General features: G+C 46.2%; 1 protein-coding gene across 1 annotated transcript in view; it reads right to left on the bottom strand.

Moving 5' to 3' along the window:
* NNT (nicotinamide nucleotide transhydrogenase) overlaps positions 1–24,805 on the bottom strand; it is a 137,461-nt gene that overhangs the window by 65,778 nt on the left and 46,878 nt on the right. The window contains exons 10-13 of the mRNA XM_069748680.1: positions 20,288–20,441; positions 20,037–20,198; positions 14,362–14,472; positions 9,514–9,659 (exon numbers count right to left, since the gene is read on the bottom strand). Coding sequence (XP_069604781.1) covers positions 9,514–9,659; positions 14,362–14,472; positions 20,037–20,198; positions 20,288–20,441 — 573 coding nt within the window. The remainder of the gene's footprint in view (positions 1–9,513; positions 9,660–14,361; positions 14,473–20,036; positions 20,199–20,287; positions 20,442–24,805) is intronic.

The raw sequence follows: 24,805 nt of genomic DNA on the forward strand, positions 1-24,805 counted from the left end.
CCAACGGACGGCGGGAATACAGGAAGTTAGGGAACCTAATAAAGACATAGCCTGTCTAAGAGTCATGGTTGGTTTATTAATTGCTTTTAATACCTGTTGTTGGATATGGAGCAGTTTATCAGGTGGAAGACGGCATTGTTGGGACTCGGAATCTAACAGCAGCCCTAGAAATCTCTGGGTTTTTAGGGGTTGTAATCGGGATTTTTCATAGTTTATAATCCAGCCCAGATGTTCTAGTTTAGACATAGCTGTTTTTACCTGAGCAAGGCAATGGTCTGCTGAGTTTCCAACTATCAGGAAATCATCCAGATAAGGGATTATGAAGATATCAGATTCACGTAAGTGCGCCATGACCTCCGCAACAACTTTAGTGAATACTCGGGGAGACGTTGAGAGGCCGAAGGGAAGGGCTCTAAATTGAAAGTGTCGAACAATACCCCCCATAGACACCGCCACACGTAGAAACCTCTGAAAGTTTTCATGGATAGGAACATGGTAATACGCATCTTTTAAGTCCACAACTACCATGAAGCAGTGTTTGAACAACATTTTTATTGCAGAGCTGATTGACTCCATTTTAAATGTGGCCTTAACCAGGTATTCATTAAGGGATTTAAGGTTAATAATAGTCCTAAATGACCTGTCTGGTTTTTGAATCAGAAATAGAGGAGAGTAGAATCCACTCCCTCTTTCTGACTCTGGGACCTCAATCAGCACGTTCTTAAGGCATAAACTCACAACTTCTGCCTCTAAAGCCGTCTGTTCAATAGTGGAGGAGCGTAAGGGGGTTAACATAAATTTATCCCGAGGCCAGTGAATAAATTCCAATTTCAGACCTTCTGAAATAATACCTCGGACCCAGTCACTATTTGAGATGTTAGTCCATGCGGAAGAGAAGGCTGACAATCTCCCTCCCACAGGGATTGCTAGTCATTGGTCCGGTTTCTTACGTTCTTTTGAGGAACGGCGGAACATGTAACCCGTACCTCTCCTGCGTCTATCCTCCCATCTAAAATTCTCTCTAGAGGGCGAGGATGCGCGCTTCCTTCCGCGACCAAATCTCCTCCTGTTGAATGGACGCCGATAAGAGGCTGATGACAAACTAGGGAATTTTTTCTTGTCATCTCCAGCCTTTTCAAGCAGCTAATCCAAGGTTGGCCCAAAGAGATATTCCCCTTTGCATGGAATAGCGCATAATTTGGACCTTGATTGAATGTCACCCGACCAACACTTCAACCACAGGGCTCTACGAGCCGCGTTGGAGAGTCCTGCTGCTCTGGCCGCCATTCTGACCGAATCGACCGACGCGTCCGACAGGAAAGCCGCAGCATCTTGAATCACCGGAAGCGCACTTAGAATAGAACTTCTGGAAGCGCCTTCTTTAAGCTGGGATTCCAACTGTTCCAGCCAGACCATTAGGGATCTGGCTGTACAAGTCGCAGCCACTGCCGGTCTCAAGGATCCGGCTGCCATCTCCCAAGTACCTTTAAGGAAGGTATCCGCCTTCCTGTCAAGAGGGTCTTTAAGGGATCCCATGTCCTCGAAAGGTAATGCGGCTCTCTTTGATGCCTTTGCCACCGCGGCATCTAATTTAGGGGCCTTGTCCCAGGTATCCACAGTCGTATCCTCAAAGGGATACCTGCGTTTTAAAGCTGGTGGTAATGAGCCTTTCTTCTCCGGTTTCTTCCATTCTCGGAGAATCAGGTCTTGAATTTTATCATTCACCGGGAAGGATCTACGCTTCTTGTGTTCCAAGCCACTGAACATTAACTGCTGACGGGAAAGCTGAGTCTTAGGTTCTTCTAGGCCCATCGTACCTCTGACCGACTTAACTAATTTATCCACCCGGTCCAGAGGCAGACAGAATCGGCCAGATTCCTCTTCTGATGACGAGGAAGAGAGATTTGAGCCATAAGAACCTTCCTCTTTATCTTCCTCTGACGAATCAGAGATCACCGAGGCTCTCTGTTTTGAACTTCCCGCCTGGGACATAGACCGCAGGGATTCCCTTACTTCTGTACGGATCATCTCACGTAGATTAGCCGTAGAAGCAGATTCTTCCGCTACCTAGGGGAGGACAATAAGGGTGATACCATCTATCTAGCCTGATGACACTCAACCCCTCCACTCCTGTAGACCTCACCGTCTGTTGTATACAGGAGGCGCATAATTTTTTAGTATAAGAATCTGGTAACGGGACTTCACACAGGGCACACTCCTTATGTTTCGACTTTGCACTTTTCTTCCCCTAGAATGACAAAGTATAAGGGGCCCGCGTCACTGAGTGAGCATTCACGTAGATCACTTACCAGTGTACGCCAAAAAAGGTACCGGAACACGAGGGGGTTCTTTGCCAGTCGATGCTCTAGATCCCTGCTTGGACGAGCTTTTACGGCTGGACTGGTCACTCCTGGCATGCTCATTCTCTATGGGCTTTTGTCACACCTCCTCCGACAGCTGAAGCTGCCGCTCACCATCACTCTCCATGATGTGGATGTGACCAAAGGCAGAGCTCTAAATCCAGCTCCTGCTTAAATCCCCCTCAGATCCGGTCAGCAGGCTGCCTGGCGCCACTCTCATTGGTTCCTGCTGATGAGGCTACAGCTGGGGGGTCAGCGCAGTGTGTGAGGAGTCCGGCGTTCAGGATCGATGGGCGCCGCCATCTTGGATGAACTGCGCATGCGCAGTTCCCCAGTGACCCGGAAGCGCCTGCTGACTCCGCCCCCTCGACGTCACTGCACCCGGAAACGCTCCAGCTAACGCTGAGAGCGATGCAGGACGCCGAAGAGCACTCAGCAGATCTCCGGATAGCGTTCCCCTCCTGGCACCGCTACCTCACCACCGCGCTGCACCACCACATGGACCAAAGGAGCGCTATACTTACCGGCGCCGGCGCTGAAGGAGATCAGGAATCCTCCGGACTCTGCTCCCTGCTGTCTACGTCACTGACGTGCAGTCCAGCCAGGACCACCGTGACGTCTTCCAGGGGCTTCCGCACCGGCCGAGGTAGGAGACCCCCCCGCTACCTGAATCGACCGGCCGGCCTGGGATCCTTTCCTACGAGATTCATCTGTAGGATCCTGTCCCTTCAGGAACAGGAAACCAACTGATGCATGGGGAGAGGTGCCGCCCTTTTGTATCTGTAGGTTTCCTGTTCCTGAAGGGCGGATCCCCTCTCTCGTAGTGCTGTCATGGGAATCCGAATAAAATGGAAATAAATACATTTTTTTAAATTGTATTATTTTTCTCTAACTAAGGGGGTGATAAAGGGTGGTTTGATTTTCTTTTATAGCTTTTTTTGGCGTATTTTTATGATTGGCAGCTGTCACACACTACAAGACGCTTTTTATTGCAAAACATAGTTTTTGCATCACCACATTTTGAGAGCTATAATTTATCCATATTTTGGCCCACAGAGTCATATGAGGTCTTGTTTTTTGCGGGACGAGTTGACGTTTTCAGCGGTAGCATGTTTATTTATATCAGTCTTTTTTATCTCGTTTTATTCCACTTTTTGTTCGCCGGTATGATAAAGCGTTGTTTTTTGCCTCGTTTTTTTATTTATTTTTTTTACGGTGTTCACTGAAGGGATTAACTAGTGGGTTAGTTTTATAGAGCAGGTCGTTACGGACGCGGCGATACCAAATATCTGTACTTTTATTGTTTTTTTTCTTATTTACATAAATGGATTTATTGGGATTTTTTTTTTCTTTATTTGGGGATTTTTTTTTTTTTTTTTGTACATTCTATTTTTTTTTACTTTCTAACATTGTCCCAGGGTAGGACATGACTATATTAGATCAGATCGTAGATCTGACACTGTGCATAGCACTGTGTCAGATCAGCGATCTGACAGGCAGTGCAGGAGGCTTTCCGGCACCTGCCCTGAGCAGGTGCCGGCTAGCCACCTCACTTCATGACCCGGAAGGAGTCCTGCGGCCATCTTGGATCCGACGACTCCTTCCGGATGCGATCGCGTTGTTCCGGTGGGAGAGCTCAGGGAGCCCCCGTCCCTGCACGATGCCCCTCTATTGACAGCGGCATCAGAGGGGTTAAATGCCCATGATTGGCGCTAGCGCCAATCGTGGGCATTGCTGCGTGGTGTCAGCTGTCATATACAGCTGACACCCGCACGCGATCGCCGCAGCGCTCACTGTGACTTCACGCGATCGTGCCGTCGTACTAGTAGTACTGCGGTTTGCGGGAACTCAGTTCCCATAGAGCATGTCAGGAAGGGGAGTCCATCACCCCTTTTTTTTTATTCAATGGTTCAATTGTGCATGAGCTGTGCATTACAGCAGTACCTTTCATATTCCCTGATTCCCCACCTTTGTTGAGAAAATACCTTTGTAACCTCTCCGTTTTCCTATGCAAATTACCCCGGTCCGATGGGCGGGTCTATCCATCGTCTCTCCCCCCGCTCCTCGATGTTCGACGTAACGAGATCTGTGAATAGCACAGATCCCGTACAGTTTCTGCGCAGGCACTAGAGGCCAATTCAATGCGCATGCGCAGAAACTGTGGTCAAAGCATAACATCATTATTGCGCATGCGCCCGCATTTTTCATTACGTTCTATGCCCTCTTGCATGGCAAGACTTCCAGGGCACAGTACGTAATGTAATATGGCGCATGCGCAATAATGATTTTTATGCTTTGCCCACTGTTGGGCAAAACATACTGGGCACGGGCGAGAGAGGCCACTTCAATGAGCAGGCGCAGGAGAACAACGCCAACGCAGGAAAGAAGAAAAATTAATGCGTAGAGCAAGGCAGGAGGTGGGGAGAGATGGTGAATAGGCCCCGCCCATCGTACAGGACCAGGGTAATTTACATAGGAAAACGGAGAGATTACAAAGGTATTTTCTCAGCAAAGGTGGGGAATCGGGGGATATGAAAGGTACTGCTGTAATGCAGAGCTCATGCACAATTGAACCATATTTTTATCTCAAATCGAAAAAAAATCGTATTAAAACCTTTAATACGGTGCAGTCGTCTTGTCCCCTTTGCAGAACAGCACCCCCAAAGTATGAGGTTTCCCCCACCATGCTTCACGGTTGGGTCAGTGGTGTTCTTGGGGTTGTGCTCATCCTTCACGGTTGGAGTTGATACCAAAAAGTTCTGCTCTGGTCTCATCTGACTACATGACCTTCTCCCATGCCGCCTCTGAATCATGCAGCTGGTCATGGGCAAACTTCAAATGGGACTGGACATGTGCTGGTGTGAGCAGAGAGACCTTGGGTGCCCGGCAGGATTTTAATCCATGATGGTGTAGTGTGTTACTAATGGTAGTGTTTCAGACTGTGGCCCCAGCTCTCTTCAGGTCATTGACCAGGTCCTCCCGATGTAGTTCTGGGCTGATTCCAGACCTTTCTCAGAATCATCCTTACCCCACAAGGTGAGATCTTGCACAGAGCCCCAGACAGAGGAATATTGACAGTCATCTTGTGTTTCTTTCATTTTCTAATAACTGTGCCTTCTCACCAAGCTGCTTGCTATTGCCCTGTAGCCCATCCCACCCTTGTGCATGACTACAATTTTGTCCCTGGTGTCCTTTAGACAGCTCTTTGGTCCTGGCCATGGTGGAAAGGTTGGAGTGTGATTGATTGTGTGGACAGGTGTCTTTTATACTGGTAATGCGTTCAAACAGGTGCAATTAATACAGATAACGAGTGCAGAGTAGGAGGACTTCTTAAAGAAAAACTAACAGGTCTGCGAGAGCCAGAATTCTTGCTGGTCGGTAGGGGATCAAATACTTATTTAATGCAATAAAATGAAATTTCATTATTTAAAAATTATATAGTGCGATTTTCTGTTTTTTATTTTTAGATTCTGTCTTTCACAGGTGAAGTGTACCTCCGATAAAAATTACATACCTCTCCATTCTTTGTAGGTGGGAAAATGTTACTGATTTGATACAGGATGAGCACACAGGACAGGCAACGGGTAGAAACACTCACTCCTGTGATAAAACAGGCAGGGAAATGTGTTGCCTCAGAAAGCTGCGAGACCCTGGATTTTTTTCTCCTATGATAAGTGAGTAAACAATCTATATACCAACCATGAACTGGAGCAGTTCTGCATGGACCGACACTGCCATTAGACAGTACCTAGCTTATGCCATGATCTATTGATTAAAATGCACTTTGTTTGTGGGATACCCTGAATTAAAAGGACATAAAATATATAATTAAAGCCTTGACTATAAGCTAATAATGCATTGAATTCCACCATGTTAATATATCAGAGGCCGGCCACCAACGTCTGCTCTACAAACATCTAATAAAGCCCTGAGCAGCATAGAGTGTGTGGATTTGGGTTGCTTTTGTCGAACGGTGGGGCACAGGGCCTTACCCATCCACTAGACATAAATATACGGCCATTTGGAAGGAGGCACCTCTAATGTGGAACAACATTTATATTTTTATATTGGAAATGATCAAAGCTGGAACTTGGTGACTTTGGCAAAATAGTTCTATTTCACCAGGTCCAAATTAATTCACAAAAGGAAATTTTGCCAAAGTTAATTTCCCTCCAATAACAAATAATATAAAAAAAAATAGCAGTCTTCACTCTGGTTATTGGTGCTACTTTAAAAACTCATATTCCTTCCCTTCACAGAAAAGTTTTCAGCAGGCTCATTATCATCAGAGGCAGGATTGCAATGCGGAGCCCTGTATAACCACGCCCACATCACTGATTGGCAACTTCCTGTTTACACTGTGCATAGGCAGAAAACTGCCAATCAGTGGTGGGGGTGGGTTATACAGTGTCCATGTTTATTAAAAATTGTGCACAGTCCTGTTTATCAAAAAAAAAAGAAAAGAAAGAAAAAGTGGTTATAAAATGTTGAAAAATAAGGGTATGTGCACACTTTCGGGATTTGCGGGAGAAATTTGAGCACCATTTCTGCATCTCTTAGGAGGAAAAACACTGCAAAATTTTTTGGGTTGCTTTTTTTTTTTTTTTTTAACCATTCATGTTTGTTGCAGAATGTTCTCCACTCCATTAAAATGGGTGATCGATGCAGCAATAATGTTGAAAGAATTGATATGCTGCCAGTTTAGAATCTATAAAGGAACAAAAAATAAGCAACGTGCGCATGAGATTTAAGGAATCGCATTTACTTTGCTGGTACAAGGAAATCCTTCATGCTTTGCGTCAAAACTGCGCAAAAAAACAAAAACAAACTTAAAAACGCAATGTGTGCACAGACCCTAACACTGCAGATATCGCCAAAATTGTAACAACCCAAAAAATAAAGATGACATATTTGAAACCAAATGGTGAACGCTGTAGAGGAAAATGAAGAAACTAATGTCAGAATTGCCCACTCAAAAAAAAAAAAAAAGTTGCATAAATTACGGTATATTGATGCAATCATTCCAATGCATAGAATAAAAAAAAGGTATATATATATATATATATATATATATATATATATATACACATATATATGTGTGTGTCTATATATTATATATATATATATATATATATATATATATATATATATATATATATATATATAGACACACACACACACACATTATATATATGTGTGTGTGTGTGTGTGTGTGGGTGTGTGTTTTTTCTCTGGTCTGTTCAAGAAAAATAAAATAAAAATATGAGAGTCAGAATGTGGCCATGTGTGGTGAAAAAAAAAAAACACCTGGACCATCCAACAAGGGTTAAGAACTATTTTTTTATCCAACAAGGGTTAAGAACTTTTTTTTTTTTTAGCACGAAGTTGAAAAAAAATAGTCAAAAAAGTCAAAAGTGCCATTATTTGCTCGTCCTGATAGTAAATATCAGCCTGTTGCATGAACCCCTAACAAGTATTGGAGAGGAGTTGTGCGATGTGTAGAGAAGCCTCGCTCGGCCCGGGGTCCGCACACAGCGAGGGTCGTCCGTTACACCCTGGACTTGTCCATTACATTAATAACTGGACGGCCTCGTAGAGACCGAGTACAGGAACCATTACAAGGCTTGCTGGCTCTCGTCTTTGGCGCGGTTTCCATTAAATCCTCTGCAGACGTATGTAATACTGTAGGTCATAAAGAATCACGCAATATCTGGTTTCTCGTGTTTATGGGACAGGATTCAGCCCGGCTTACTGAGAATTAGGTTTTTTGTAGGGGGATATAATTGTTTAAGGTCTACAGAACTCATCCACGCTGGGAATTGGAGGGGGGCTGTGATTATTAGTTTACGTTATGTTGCTTTAGAAGTTTGCCAACTGGCTCGCGAGGACTGAGGTCGTCTATGTCCTATTTGGGCCATCGTCCATGTTGGAAATAAGCGTGCTGACAGGCATCTCCCTCTGGGAAGGAGGGTTATAAAAAGGCTGCGATCCATGGTAATTACACACATACACCAAAAACTGTGACCCCCGTGTTCATGGTGTAGCTACAAGAAGGCATGGAGGTTGACCTAACATTGCTGCTGGCCATATCCAGCATGGACAGACCATCTCATAGACCGCTGCTCGCTTTACACCCTGTTACACGGACCGATGTATGGTGACGAGCAGTGATGAGCGAACGTGCTCGGATAAGGGGTAATCTAAGCATACTCAGGTGCTAATTGAGTGTCTTCGTCGAATAATATGAAGGCGCGGGGACTTGAGTCTCACTCCTGCCTATTCCTGGCACTGGAGAATCTTGACAGTGCACACAGTGCGTGCTGTGAGGATTCACATGTCTGCAGTCACAGAGTGCCTACAGACTTAGACCACAAGCCTGGACAACCCAACAAGGTTTATTCCCAATTGAGCAAGTTATGACCTATCCACCCAAAGGGATAACCTTGCTGATTTGACAAGGGTCCTAACGCCGGGATCTTCACCTAAGATTGCAGCTCTGGAGCGCCCCCTTTGAATGAATAGAGGGCACTGCACTCACCACGGCTCCGCTCATTGTGTATGAGACTGCCGGGCAACGACTCTCTCTGGCAGATTTATAGACTATAAATGGAGCGGTGACGTGCATGGGTTGGTGCGGCGTCACTTCAGCGGGGCATCTCTGAGAACCAGTCTCGGGCTTGGCAAGACTCCCAACAACCATCAAGTTATTGTCTAAACTGGGCATCATTGTGATCATTTTCTCAGATTGAATTAACCCTTAAAATGGATTCAACACTGTATAGAAAAGGTCTGATCTGATTTTTCTCTTCCAGAAACAGCGCCGCTCTTGTCTTTGGACAGGTTTGGTATTGCCGCTAAACCCGATTCTATTGAATGGGACGGAGCTCCAGTATCTGACACAGCCGCTGCTGGTGTGAAAACTAGGTAGACTGACCATCATGCTTTCAGTTCTATACCAAAAAAATACTTTAAGACGTGGCACTGACATTTACAGCTAAGAAGATGATGTTCCCAGAAAACAGTAAAGTAAAGAAATCCATCCAATATTCCTTGGGAGCAGATTTACTGCTGTTGAGCAGCTGAAGATTATCACAGACTAAAAAGGGATTAAATCGCTAATCCATAGAGGCATAACCAAGAAATCCTCGCTCACCTGCTCAATGGTGTATCCACTGTTGAGTGCAGCAGCGTAGCCCCCCACAAACGCACCAGCGGGGAGCAGGTACAGGTAGTTGTACTCTGGGGGATCAGTAGGACGCTTGAACATGTCCAGCATTCTCTGTGTCACCAGGAAGCCACCTACAGAGAGAAGAACCAGAAGAATCAGACACCAGCGATAATCCTACACTGTGACGGTGCAACCACAATGTGCTAACGAGAGGTTTCAGGTTTGCTGACTACTTTTTATGCCGCCTGGCAGCTATTTGGGGTTTTCGTTAACCCACCGAAACTGAATTAGTATGATTTTAGGTCCTTCTGTGGGTCTAACATGTGGCACTTGTTATACTGTGGGGACAGATGAAAGGTGGCAGCATCACCTATTTGGAAGGTTGGCCGTCACCACACTTGGAAGAGCAGGGGGCACTGCGGCCATCACCACACTTGGAAGAGCAGGGGGCACTGCGGCCATCACCACACTTGGAAGAGCAGGGGGCACTGCGGCCGTCGCCCCATTTAGGAGGGCAGGGGACACTGCGACCGTCGCCCCATTTAGGAGAGCAGGGGACACTGCGACCGTCACCCCATTTAAAAGAGCAGGGGACACTGCGACAGTCACCCCATTTAAAAGAGCAGGGGACACTGCGACAGTCACCCCATTTAAAAGAGCAGGGGACACTGCGACCGTCGCCCCATTTAGGAGAGTAAGGGACACTGCGACCGTCGCCCCATTTAGGAGAGCAGGGGACACTGCGACTGTCACCCCATTTAGGAGAGCAGGGGACACTGCGACCGTCACCCCATTTAAAAGAGCAGGGGACACTGCGACCGTCGCCCCATTTAGGAGAGCAGGGGACACTGCGACCGTCGCCACATTTAGGAGAGCAGGGGGACACTGCGACCGTCGCCCCATTTAGGAGAGCAGAGGACACTGCGACAATCGTCCCATTTAGGAGAGCAGAGGACACTGCGACCGTCGCCACATTTAGGAGAGCAGGGGGACACTGCGACCGTCACCCCATTTAAAAGAGCAGGGGACACTGCGACAGTCACCCCATTTAAAAGAGCAGGGGACACTGCGACTGTCGCCCCATTTAAAAGAGCATGGGACACTGCGACCGTCGCCCCATTTAGGAGAGTAAGGGACACTGCGACCGTCGTCCCATTTAGGAGAGCAGGGGACACTGCGACTGTCACCCCATTTAGGAGAGCAGGGGACACTGCGACCGTCACCCCATTTAAAAGAGCAGGGGACACTGCGACCGTCGCCCCATTTGGGAGAGCAGGGGACACTGACCGTCGCCCCATTTAAAAGAGCAGGGGACACTGCGACCGCTGCCACATTTAGGAGAGCAGGGGACACTGCGACCGTCGCCCCTTTTAGGAGAGCAGGGGACACTGCGACCGTCGCCCCATTTAGGAGAGCAGGGGGACACTGCGACCGTCGCCCCATTTAGGAGAGCAGGGGACACTGCGACCGTCGCCCCATTTAGGAGAGCAGGGGGACACTGCGACCGTCGCCCCATTTAGGAGAGCAGGGGACACTGCGACCGTCACCCCATTTAGGAGAGCAGGGGACACTGCGACCGTCACCACATTTAAAAGAGCAGGGGACACTGTGACCGTCACCACATTTAAAAGATCAGGGGACACTGTGACCGCTGCCACATTTAGGAGAGTAAGGGACACTGCGACCATCGCCCCCTTTAGGAGAGCAGGGGACACTGCGACCGTCGCCACATTTAGGAGACCAGGGGACACTGTGGCCCTTGTCTTATGTATAGGACAATGGGTACTATAATTACACCCAACCACCATCATCACGACGACGTATTCAATAGTCACCCAGGGATTGATGGCAATACCTGCCCGTGTGACCTGCACGGTGTAGGAGCAGCACCCGTGGGTGCGTTACCAGCACCTTCCATCAGACCCAGTGAATACAATACTCGGCTATGAGAATAAGGTGCACTGTATTCAACACCTGAAATGTAGATGCCGACGGTGGGGGACAAGAAAGTCTGGACTGTCAGATTGCACCACCCCGACCACCTTGCTCCGGCCGCCTCGTTGGTTATGATCACGCGCTTCTGGCTTTTCTTGGAGCCCTGTATTTTCTGCATCGCCGTATTGCTGGAAGGAATAATCCAGCCAAGCTTTAGCATATTACACACGGCTGCTTTAGATTTTCGGAGCAGAGCTTGGCTCTATTTGTGACAACCATTTAAAGAATTACTTACACAAAGACAGTGAGTAAGGGAAAAGCAATAGCCTGGCAAAACGACAATTTGGCTCAATTAGCCGCATATAATTTTTCCACATTGAATTGATTATTGAAGAATGTCGACACCGATGCCAATAAAATCACTTTCCCTGCTAAGCTGGGACCTCCTTACCCCCAAATCCATGTCCGCAGAGAAAAGTTCTCCGAAAAATGATCCAGATGACCATGACAGCGCAAAATGATCCCCCATGTATAGTGTATTACCGCCCCCAAAAGTGCAATAATTCATGTATGGAAACTTTCTGTAGCATGAAGGGAAGCACCAGAGGGATTTACTTAGTGACCCAGTATCTCCCGTAGTCTGTAACCACCGGCATATTGGTGCTGGTTACAGCCGGTGCTGCCATTTGGGATGAAATTCACCCGGTCAAGATCAGATACTTATCCAGCTTCTTCTCTAGAGCCCACCCAGTATCACTTATCAGCACAGCCCAAACTTGATGTGTTTGAAAGGTTGCAAGTTTTTGCCTCTCCAAATTATGCTCGTCTTGGATTTTGGAAGTGCTGAATTTTGTTTGTTTTTTTTTTTGCTTTTTGAAAAAGAAAAAGTTAAAATGTATTTCTCTTCTTCCCCGTAAGTTAATTGTACAGCAAACCTTTAGTCCAAAGAAAGACATCTGACCGTACAGAGACAATACAAAATAATGGAGCCCCGGTTATGTGTAAGCCGTTTGCCTGTCTGCACAGGGGCGATAGTCTCATGCTGCCCTATAATGGGACTAACCTATGGGCTGCCCTACAATGGGACTATCCTACGGGCTGCCCTACAATGGGACTATCCTACAGGCTGCCCTACAATGGGACTATCCTACAGGCTGCCCTACAATGGGACTATCCTACGGGCTGCCCTACAATGGGACTAACCTATGGGCTGCCCTAAAATGGGACTAACCCACGGGCTGCCCTATAATGGGACTATCCTACGGGCTGCCATATAATGGGACTAACCCACGGGCTACCCTACAATGGGACTATCCTACGGGCTGCCCTAAAATGGGACTAACCTACGGGCTGCCCTACAATGGGACTAACCTACGAGCTGCCCTACAATGGGACTATCCTACGGGCTGCCATATAATGGGACTAACCCACGGGCTACCCTACAATGGGACTATCCTACGGGCTGCCCTAAAATGGGACTAACCTACGGGCTGCCCTACAATGGGACTATCCTACGGGCTGCCCTACAATGGGACTAACCTACGAGCTGCCCTACAATGGGACTAACCTACGGGCTGCCCTACAATGGGACTAACCCACGGGCTGCCCTACAATGGGACTAACCCACGGGCTGCCCTACAATGGAACTATCCTACGAGCTGCCCTACAATGGGACTATCCTACGGGCTGCCCTACAATGGGACTAACCCACGGGCTGCCCTACAATGGGACTAACCCACGGGCTGCCCTACAATGGGACTAACCCACGGGCTGCCCTACAATGGGACTAACCCACGGGCTGCCCTATAATGAGACTATCCTACGGGCTGCCCTACAATGGAACTATGCTACAGGCTTTTAGGTCACATCCAGAAGAAAATTCTTAAGGCCGCGTTCACACAGCCATGTCATTCTCTGTGTATAAACCAAAATGTATGGACTGAATAAGGGTCTCCTTACTTACATGTGCTTAGGAGGCTGCGAGTTCAGGTATGGAGATCCGCATTCAGTACTGCAGTCGACATTCAGACTGGTAAATATGGACATGTGCACCCAGCCTAACAGACACTATATCGGCACAGCCCTTGGGGCCAATGGTTAACACAGGCTATTACTACAAAAATGGCCCCATCTATCTTTTTTCCCCAGTCCAACAGTAGGGTAAAAAAAAGTAGGCTTTTGGTAAGTGGAAACAGAGTAATGACGCCTGAAATATGGACATCACGAATCAGAGCCCGAGTCTTTTGTAGCAGACATTTATGCTTTACTCAGAATTGCTGCCACTTTTCGCAGAAAATGACAACTGGGGACAGAATGACTAGGAGGACTAGTTGGTTATGTCCCTGTGGCTTCTACTTGGTCTGCGGGCTCAACCTCGCCCAGCAGACATCTCCCCACAGACCTCGCCCCAATAACATAGCCAGTCCCCAATTCCTGCTGCTGGTAGTTGAGGCAGAATTAATTAGCCGTCAGATTCCTTTCAATGCCACGGTCGATAAAACATGCCACCACTAATGAGTTATATAGTTGGGATTGTGAGACATCTCTAATTCAAGCTCACCTCCATTTTACATGTAAACATATGAGCACAACCTGTGTGTCCCGTAAGACTAGGGCTGTAAGGTGATTTTGTACGTTGCGTTTATGACCCTTGAAGTCGCCCGAGCCTTCCAGTACAAAGTGAAGGTTTAGGTAAATGTTTAAGCGTCGAGAAGAGCAGCTGGTTAGATCTCAGGAATCTGAAAACCCATTCTTCTACGCCAAAACACATCCTTGGAATTATCTCTTACTATGTATGAGAAATGGGATGGGAGAAGAGGAGCAGTGCTCTTGGTTTCCCGCCCACGAGACTCCACGTACCAGTCATATGCAGATTATATTCATCCCTGAGACCATTACCTGCAATGTTCACAGAAGACACGAACGCTGCGAGCACAGCCAGGACTTGAGGGGTGCTGGAGGGGAGGTAACTGCCACCCATCAGGGCAAGCCCACCGACAGCGGTCAAACCTGCACAAAAGACCAAGACAATGTCATTACTAGCAATAAACACCGAATGCAACACGTCTAACAGGCTGTGGATACACAGGAAAACAAGCATGTTTCTAAAAAATAATAAATAAAAAAAATCTAAATTTTGCCCCCAAACCCAAATCACATTCAGTTGTGTGAAAATTACAACAATTCTGCAAAGATGACTGGGCCAAAATTCCCAAGAGCGCTGTAAAAGACTCATTGCCGGTTATCGCAAACGCTTGATTGCGGCTAAGGGTGTCCCAACAAGTTATTAGGTTAAGGGGCAATCACTTTTTCTACACAGGGCCCTGTAGGTTTGGATTTCTTTTTCCCTTAATAATAAAGACCTTCGTTACATTTTGTGATTACTTGTGTTACCTCTGTCTGATATTTATATTTGTTTAGTGGTCTGAAACATTTAAGTGTGACAAACATGCGAAAGAATAGGAAATCAGGAAGGGGGCAAACACTTTTTCACACAACTGTATGCAATTAGGAATACATTTTTTTCTAATGGCCACTAAGGATCAGCACGGTTTATGAATGAAAGAAAAAATATGACAGTGCCTGCACTTGGTTTGAACATTCAGTCTGTGAAGACAGAGTCGCATTAAGCAATCAACTAATAGTACATATAGGCAGGAAATGACCAGACAAGCCCAAGGCCTCTGACCCTACACCACGCTGCTCTCAGGTTACATAAGAAAACCTGCTGACAAATTCCCTTTAAAAGGGTTGTTTGATGTAATTTGGTCAGGTGCGTGCTGCTCCTCGGCTTGGTGGAAGCAATGTACTCCTGAAGATTGACAGATTCGACCAGCAACGTGTAGCCCACTGGTCCGAAGAGCGCCCTCTCCGATGTTGCAAGCTGAGACTGCATGGTCACGGCAACCTCGGAGGAGCGCCGGAGGACTGAATCTGGCCAGGTCCAGCGATCCAGGATACTACAGAGCAGCATCTGCATGCTCTAGCACTGCGCTTACCAGCGTGAACTCCTTGCCTTGGTAACCGGCCACCTGATAAGAAGTGGCCGGAAACAGAAGCAAAGAGCAATAAAATACATAGTAAAGACTCCCTCTCATTCTTGAGAACAGAGAGGATTTAAACCAGATAAATTACTTGGTTTTTACAAGGACTTTGCAATTTCACCCATTTAAAAAAAGGAAAAAAAATACTAAAAAAAAAAAAGTTCGGTTTACAATCTTTATATCTTCAGTCATTCATTTTTAGACTTGGCCATATTCGTTTTGCATTTAGCTCCTAGTTTTAGCTAGTCTTAGCAAGCTCTCATCTATCTTCAGTGTTTCATTCCTGGAGCGATTTCTCCTTCATCTTTACTCCTGTGCACTCAGACACTCATGCTCATCAGCAACTTCCTCCTCCTTGTTGTCCGGTCCAGTCTCTTCTCTCACTGTACACTGACCCACAACCTACCTGACTCGCTCTCTCTCTGGTAGTTATCTCCCCATCCATACACTCTATGATCTTCCCTGACAACCAGGATGCTCTCCTCCCCCTCCACTCTCTGATCTGCTGTTCACAACCTTTTTCCTCCTGGTTCCTCAAGCATACAAGAGGTGAGACAGAGATAGGCACTGATCTACATCAGCTTCAGCAGGACAGCCGGCTATGTGAAGGCATTACACTACACAGCAGCAAATAGAGGACATTTTTAAAGAGCCACTCCTCCTTCCATCAAAATGTGTTAACCTTAGTATACTGCAATTTTATTGCATAGCATTGTGTACTTAAAATTGCTCATTTTTCCTTTCTACCGAGCTAATTCTTCTCTTTTCCATTAGGTCTATGACATCACATGATTAATAACTGACTAACCATTCTAAGATCTATGTAGAAACAGAAGGTCAATTTTCCCTGCAAGACTCATGAGTCACTGAAAAAAGTCAATGGCAGGGGGGAGAAGGGTTGGGGCAGCTGGGTCAAGAATCGAATAGGGAATGATAAATGCAGGGACAAGAGACTTCCTGCTTCTACATAGAGCAGAGAAAAGAAAAGAATTAGCTGGATACAAAAGGTAAATTTGTTGCATAGTTTGGTCAAAGAAACTTGTGAGAGTAGATTATATGGGGTAATTTAACTATTATCTTCACAAAGCATGAGGCACATGCATCAGCTTCTTAATACAGCATAACAGGAAGCCTGAAGGACCTTTTACAAGAGAGAATGTGAAACCAAAGTACAACAAGTATATGCATTACATTCAACTAAGCATATAACACTAACATCGCCATCTACTGTCAGAAAAGTGTAAACTCCTCCTGCACACAAATAAGTCTGTATCTGTTGCATATCTGCCAACAAAAATGAACAATTGTAAGTGCACAGTGCTGTACAATATGATGATTGCAATATATTAGAAGGATAAAAACGTTGATGAGGGGAGGAGGAGGGCCTCATCTATATGAAGGAAGTTGCTTTATTTTGCACTTAGGAAGCAAACAAACATAAAATAGTTCAGGGTACAGGAGTAAATACACTAAACTCTAAAGCGCTGTCCTGCTACTGAGACCCCCAGCAATAATGTAGCAAAGTGTTCGGTTCCCCTACAGTTCTATAAAGGATAAATGAAGCATTATAGTGTTTTTATTAAAACATTTTGTTCATACAACGCAAAAAAACAAACAAATATATGTGAAGTCATGTAAATGTTTTCTTGATGTCAGTACGCAGACACAGCCCTAAACGACAAGGACAGAAACCCACCCCCAGTCAGTAGGCTGCCGGTCCGCCCCTGGAGCAGGGTATATATTTTAAGCTCTTTTAGATGTTTAGTAAAAGTTGCCATAAAACATTGGATTATTATTTTTGTTTTCTCTTTTTTTCTCCCCAGAAAGGATTTTTATTATTAGGAAACCGAAAGAGCAGAGACCATTACTGCGGTTTATTAGCAGCTCTGTTTCATATACTGCTTTCTGCCACAGGAGGTCCGATCCCCCCCAGCAGGACGCATATTACTAAGCGCTGGAGCACGGCCTAGTAAAATCATTTTTAATGAACATGTTCTAAAACAAGAATATTGAAATTTCACGGTACGGACCCTGCAGTGCAACTGGACAGGATACAAGAGAGCTGCAAAAATTAGAGATGGGGAGGGGGAGATCCGAGACGCGCAGGTGGTCAACGAGGAGGGGGAGATCTAAGACACGCAGGTTGTCAATGGGAAGGGGGAGATCTTAAGGTACCTTCACACTGAACAACATTACAACGATAACGATAGCGATCCGTGACGTTGCAGATAGCGATATCGTTGTGTTTGACACGCAGCAGCGATCAGGATCCTGCTGTGACATCGCTGGTCGGAGCTAGAAGGCCAGAACTTTATTTCGTCGCTGGATCACCCGCTGACATCGCTGAATCGGCGTGTGTGACGCCGATCCAGCAATGTGTTCACTGGGCCCTGCGCTTAGTAACCCGATATTTACCCTGGTTACCAATGTAAAAAAAAAAAACAAAAAAAAACACATACATTCCGGTGCCTGTCACGTCCCCGGCATCCGCTTCCCTGCACTCCTCCTGGATCCTGTGTCAGCGTCGGCTGGCCGTAAAGCAGAGCACAGCGGTGATGTCACCGCTCTGCTTTACGGCCGGCGCTTACACAGGATGCAGGAGGAGTGCAGGGAAGCGGATGCCGGGGACGTGACAGGCACCGGAATTTGAGTATGTGGTTTTTTTTGTTTGTTTTTTTTTTTTACATTTACAATGGTAACCAGGGTAAACATCGGGTTACTAAGCGCGGCCCTGCGCTTAGTAACCCGATGTTTACCCTGGTTACCCGGGGACTTCGGCATCGTTGGTCGCTGGAGAGCTGTCTGTGTGACAGCTCTCCAGCGACCACACAAGGACTTTCCAATGATCACGGCCAGGTCGTATCGCTGGTCGTGATCGTTGGAAAGTTGCGGAGTGTGACGGTACCTTAAGACACGCAGGTTGTTGATGGGGAGGGGGAGATCCGAGACACGCAGGTTGTCGGCTGCCAAGGTCAAGTATAGAGATTGGGAAGACTTACAATACTGCGATGTAAAACGCGTCGCAGCCTGAGCAATCCATCTAAACCATCCATTTATTTCATCGTGCGCAGCAATTTTAGGAAGAGGGAGAAGGTCTTAAAGAGGCATCCACTTTTTCTGTGTTTTTTGGAGTTTTACTTTTCCTAAAGTCTTTTTGAAGCATTTGACAAGGATTTGAAGAGGTACTTTGAAGTTTTCCACCTCTTTTTTTTTTTTTTGCAGCCCTTTAGCCCAACTCTGAGCAATCTGCATTAAAGAACATAACTTTAATGCAGAGGATCTGGGAACCAAGTCAGCAAGAAGAAAGAAAAAAAAAAAACAACTCCTAAGTGCAGCAAAACGGATTTCATTAAAGTCAATAGGAAAAAAAAAGTATTTAAAGAGTATTTGAAACGGTTTTTGATGTCAATTTTCTAGTAGATCTTGTTCAAAATCCTTCGCATAAAAACTGAAAATACCCATAGAGTATACGCTTGTGAGGTCTCAAGGGGACTCCACTTGAAACCCGACTAAAGAAAAAAAAAAAAAAAAAGTAATAAAATACAGGTCTTGCAAAGGATGTCAGAAAATACGTAAAAAAAATAAATAAATTGTGTGCCGTTGCATTGACATATCCTACGGTGATCACCAATTGCGATATCAGTCAATCAAGGTTAGTTCCCCCACTGTTTGTTTCAGGATCATGCAGAAAATGCTGCAGTCTGTCAGCAATGAACACAGGAAATAAAGGGGTTGTCTAGTTAAAACAAGTCATCACCTACTGGCAGGATAGATAACTTGCAGATCAGTGGGTGACCCAAACTCTGGGACACAACAATCAGCAGAATGTGGAATTGCACAGCAGATGAGACGCCAACCAAGTTCCCATTTATTTCTATGGGACTGCTGGAAACGTGAAGCGCAGAACTCGGCACCTCCATAGGAGTGATTGGAGTGGCGGTCGAGCATGTGCGCTGCTGCCCCATGTTAACGAGGACAGGGGTTCCCCATTCTGCTAACTGGTGCGGGTGCCAGCGGTCGGACACCCACTGATCATCAAGTTACAGATGATTGATAACCTGTTTTCACCAGACAACCCCTTTAATCTCCTGCTGTTTAATCCAATCTTTGGCTGGTGCTCTGTCCCCTTAGCTAAGGTGCAGAGCCAAGTTATATTGTACTACCATCAACATTGCAGGGGGGAGAGGATCCTGCTGCAGTCAGACTCTTACATTCACACACAGGACATTTTGGTGGACGAGGAACATGGCTGAACTCCTGAGACACAGATTTCCATTTCGATTTCTCGGATTTCATTGTGATAAGAGACAACATAGGATCAAGGAAGAGAAGGAGGTCAAAGTTCTGAATAAAATCTTAATTACTTTTGTTTTTCTGCATATTTGCTTGGTGTTCGTGTCAGAAGCCGTCTGTACACATCTGACATAGGAGGGTAATTTCTGTGCTGTACTTAACACTTTTGCATAACTGTACTGTGATATTTATTATACAAGTAACAAAGAAAAAAACATGGCCCAACGTGGCACTCACCTGAGATGGCATTGGTAACAGACATGAGTGGGGAGTGGAGGGCAGGGGTGACCCCCCACACCGTGTGGTAACCCACAATCCCAGCCAGGCCAAAGGTGGTCACCATCTGGGTAAAGGCAGAATGAGGAGAGGCAATACCGAGCCCTAGAAGGGTGCCGAGACCTGCGGGGTGGCAAAAAAAATAAAAAAGTTTAACACAGGATACACTTTTCTCATTAGTGATGAACACGTGAAGTACAACGTCTCTGTACCGGCGGTGTACGCGGTGGCGTTGGTCATGGTCTTCCTAAAGGGGGAAATAGCAGCCGCCTTTTCAGCTTCCAGCTCGGCCACGGACTTATGCTTTACTGGCGCTGCAGTTGGGACATTATTAGGCTGTGGTGCTGGGAAGATCACTTTCCCATCCTATCAGGGGAAAAAAAAAGGAAAATGCTGTCAAAGAAACTTAGTAAAGTGATCATAAAGGGGTGGACCACTACTAGGACAACCCCTTCTTATCTAAAATGTGTGCGATAGATAGACAGACAGACTCACTTCCTATGCTGGCGCCGTCCCAGCGCTGTCGGCACTTGCCCTCTCTGGGGCGCCCGAGCGGTTGTGATACCATGTGATTCTGTGCGCCCAATCAGCGCTGGTGTCACTGTTCCCGCCTTCTTTCGAGTTGAACATGAAGAGGAAGTCCAATCACCTGCAGCCCTGGCTTCCTCTTCATGTCCAATCCATACAAAGGCGGAGACAGTGATGCCAGCGCTGATTGGACACCAGGGTCACGTGTCACACAACCGCACAAGAGCGCCAGGATGGCAAGTGCCAACACCGCTGGAAGAGTGCCAGCACGGGAGTATAAGCTTTTATATTTTATCGGGGCCAAACATTTAGATTAAGAAGGGGTTGTCCTAGTAATGGACCACCCCTCTATCCAGATACAAGGCATCAATCTGTATAGAACTTATAGAAATAATTTTACTGAACTAGTGCAAAAGTCGGTAAATTACATCACTGAATTGTTGTCTGCGGTTACCAAACCTTTATAGCCACATGACAGCCCCCAGTGGTATTGGCATCCATCTTTCCTGGGGTCCTGGACTGACAGTCTATCTAGCTGTGCACCGACACATGGGTAGAGGGCAGTAGAAATACCCCGAGAGATTCAAACTACCCTGATCGTACATCCGGCTCAGTCCTCCGTGGCACAACAAGGGCACTGTGAACTTCCGTACTAGCAGTTTTTTTGCCCAGGGCTTTGGGCACCTCTGCCACATACTAAGCCCCTGATCCATCTTGGTCTGGCTTCCAGTTCAGTCCTCTGTAGCACAAGGACCAAGGTAATGTTCACTTACGTGCCAACAATTTTCTGCCCAGTATCATGGACACCTCTGCCGCTTACTAGGCCCCTGATCCCCCTTGGTCTGGCATCTAGTTCAGTCTTCCATGGCAGCAGGACCAGGGTAGTGTTTACTTCACCACCAATTTTTGCCGAGCGTACTGGGCGCCTCTGCTGATTACTAGGACCCACGATTGACCGTGGGTGGGCAGTTCTTTCCTCCTTGGCAGCTGGACCAGGGTAGTAGTCACTTCTGCACCGCCAATTCTTAACCAGTCGCCCTCGGTGCTTCGGCCATTTGATTGGCCTCTGTGAGGAGTGGGCCTAGTACACAGCAGAGTTGCCCAACTAAGGATTATTGGCACAAGAGTTCACACTGCCCTGGTCGGCTGCCACATAGGACCGACCTTGATGCCAAACGAGGGTAATCTAAAGAACTCTAGAGAGGGGCAAAGGCGCACGCGGTAGGGAAATACCATTTAAAAAAAGACCACCAAAGAGGAGATGTAGCCCTCACCTGGTGGTGTTGTGGGAAGTCACAACACACATTTAAGCGTGAATATCCGCTGCTGCCCCAAAGCTGGAAGGGATATCTTCCAGATGTATATTTCCAAGAATGGAGAGCATCGCGTTAGGTGGGCTGTGCGACATAAGGAGCCTTGGAGCTTCAGATAAGCTTTTTTATAGAACCAACGCATTTCAGCACCTTTCTCACAGGCAAAACAACCAAAATGGCATTTATCTTTTTGATCTTGAGAAAGGTGCCGAACTGCGTTGGTACTAATAATATAAACCGTATCTTAAACTTCAAGGCTCCTTATTTCAACAGCGCAGCCCACCTAACGCGATACTTGTATTACATAAGCAGTTGCGCAAATGACAATCAATACTGACCCGTGAGTAATAGCGCCTGGCCATCCGCAACTGCGCCTGGCCATCCGCAACTGCGCCTGGCCATCCGCAACAGCGCCTGGCAGTCGCGCAAATGACAATCAATACTGACTTGTGAGTAACAGCGCCTGGCCATCCCCAACAGCGCCTGGCCATCCCCAACAGCGCCTGGCAGTCGCGCAAATGACAATCAATACTGACTTGTGAGTAACAGCGCCTGGCCATCCCCAACAGCGCCTGGCCATCCGTGTGCACATGTCTATAGCTGCTGTAGCAGAATATAGTAGCTGTAATCAAAGCCTACGTCAGCATACAGCTATCCGAGTTTTTGACATGATGCTGCACAACCTGTCCTTCCACCCTAGAACTCATTCAGACTTGGTCCCTTTAATGCACCTTAGGACTAATTTTGTCACATACCAGATTATTGGAATTGGCAAAATTTGGCTCCAGATTAGTGGAATATCTAAATAATACATAAATATTTTTTTCCTTAATAAATTCATCCGACTGTCCGCCCCCATGTTTAACAGGCAGAATACCAGAGAAGGTCAGCGCTGCCAGCCCCATATTAAAATAGCAGCAAACTCGTCGCCTCTGGTGATTTACGGCCTCGCGTTCGCTCATTACTGGCTTATTGTTATGTGCCGCCGCTTTATCAAACAAAAGAGCAAACAATTGTTTCTGGAACGGCTCTCGCGTCTCGCAAAAAAACGCTTATTAAAACAGAACTGGCACGGGAGCCGTGTAATTAAACCGTGTGCAAACACAAAGCAGATAGGAAATGAAGGCCTGCAGCCTCCCGGCCTAAGCTGCACACAAGGCGGCCTATGCTGGGACCTGGCGTGGGCGGCCATGATGGCGGACAGTAATTAGTGCGCACATAGGGCTTACACCGAGATATTTAATAAACTTATGTACTTTCAAATCTATATTCACATATATTTACTGCTGGAAGAAGGCGAGGCCGAGAGCTGCACAAAGGCAATAACCTCTCCGCTGTCACATACGTACGCCACACATCACCACTATAGGACTGCCGCAACTACAATACAAGGGCTGATAGATAGATAGATAGATGGATAGATAGATAGATAGGGTACCCGGCTGTTATACAAGGACTAATAAGGGCAATGATCTGGAGGACAATGCCAACGTCTGAGGCCAGATGGGCACACCTATGGCTGTCATTACAGAGCTCTTATTAGACCCTGCCAGAGACTGAGACTAATCAGAGCTCTGTCCGCGTTAATACAGAAAGATTGCAGTGCAGTATTTAAGAAAACTGAGAAAATTGTCCAATATATATAAAAAAAATCCTTGCAGACTGTAAAAAAGTGGAAATAAATTTTATATAAACTTTCATACATAACAAAAAATTATATCCATTTGTTTTTTTGATTCCACACATAATATAAATATTATCTACAATATACATTACCGTATATACTAGAGTATAAGTCGATCTGAGTATAAGCAGAGGCCCCAAATTTTACAAAAAAAAAAAAGGGAAATCTTATTGACTCGAGTATCAGCCGGGTATACATTGTCCCCTCATCCCTGTCCCGGTATGTGTAATAACCTGCAGCTCCACCTTCTGGACACCTCACTCGAGTATAATCCGAGGAGGGGGCGTTTTCGGCACATAAAAATGTGCTGCAAAACTCTGCTTACCCTAGAGTATACAATAAATGTATAAAATTATATATACCGTATATACTCGAGTATAAGCCAAACCCCCTAATTTTGCCACAAAAAAAACTGGGAGAACTTAATGACTCGAGTAAAAACCTAGGGTGGAAAATGCAGCAGCTACTGGTAAATGTCAAAAGTAAAAATAGATACCAAAAAAAGTAAAATTAATTGAGACATCAGTAGTAGGTTAAGTGTTTTTGAATATCCATATTGAATCAGAAGCCCCATATAATGCTCCATACAGTTCATGATGAGCCCCATATAATGCAGCACGGTGGCTTAATGGTTAGCACAGCAGCCTTGCAGAGCTGGAGTCCTGGACCAAGGAGTTCCCACCAAGGACAACATCTGCAAAGAGTTTGTATGTTCTCTCCGTGTTTGTGTGGGTTTCCTCCGGGCACTCCGGTTTCCTCCCACATTCCAAAGACATACTGATAGGGAATTTAGATTGTGAGCCCCATTGGGGACAGCGATGATAATGTCTGTAAAGTGCTGCGGAATATGTTAGCGCTATATAAAAAAAATAAATAAAAGATTATAAAAAGAAAGATTATAATGCTCCATATTAAAATATGCCCCATATAAAGCTGCACAAAGGTTAATAATGGCCCCATAAGATGCTCCAGAGATATTTGCCCCCATATAATGCTCCACAAACATTGAATATGGCCCCATAAGATGCTCCATAGAGATATTTGCCCCATATGCTGTTGCTGCGATTAAAAAAAAAATTACATACTCACGTCTTCCGCGTCCTCTGCACTGACGCTCAGGCAGAGGGCGGCGCTCACTAACCACATCACCGCGCCCTCTGACCTGAGCGTCACTGCAGAGGACGCGGAAGACGGAGCGGCGCCCG

The sequence above is a fragment of the Ranitomeya imitator genome, chromosome 1, assembly GCF_032444005.1.
Source record: "Ranitomeya imitator isolate aRanImi1 chromosome 1, aRanImi1.pri, whole genome shotgun sequence".
NCBI lineage: Eukaryota > Metazoa > Chordata > Amphibia > Anura > Dendrobatidae > Ranitomeya > Ranitomeya imitator.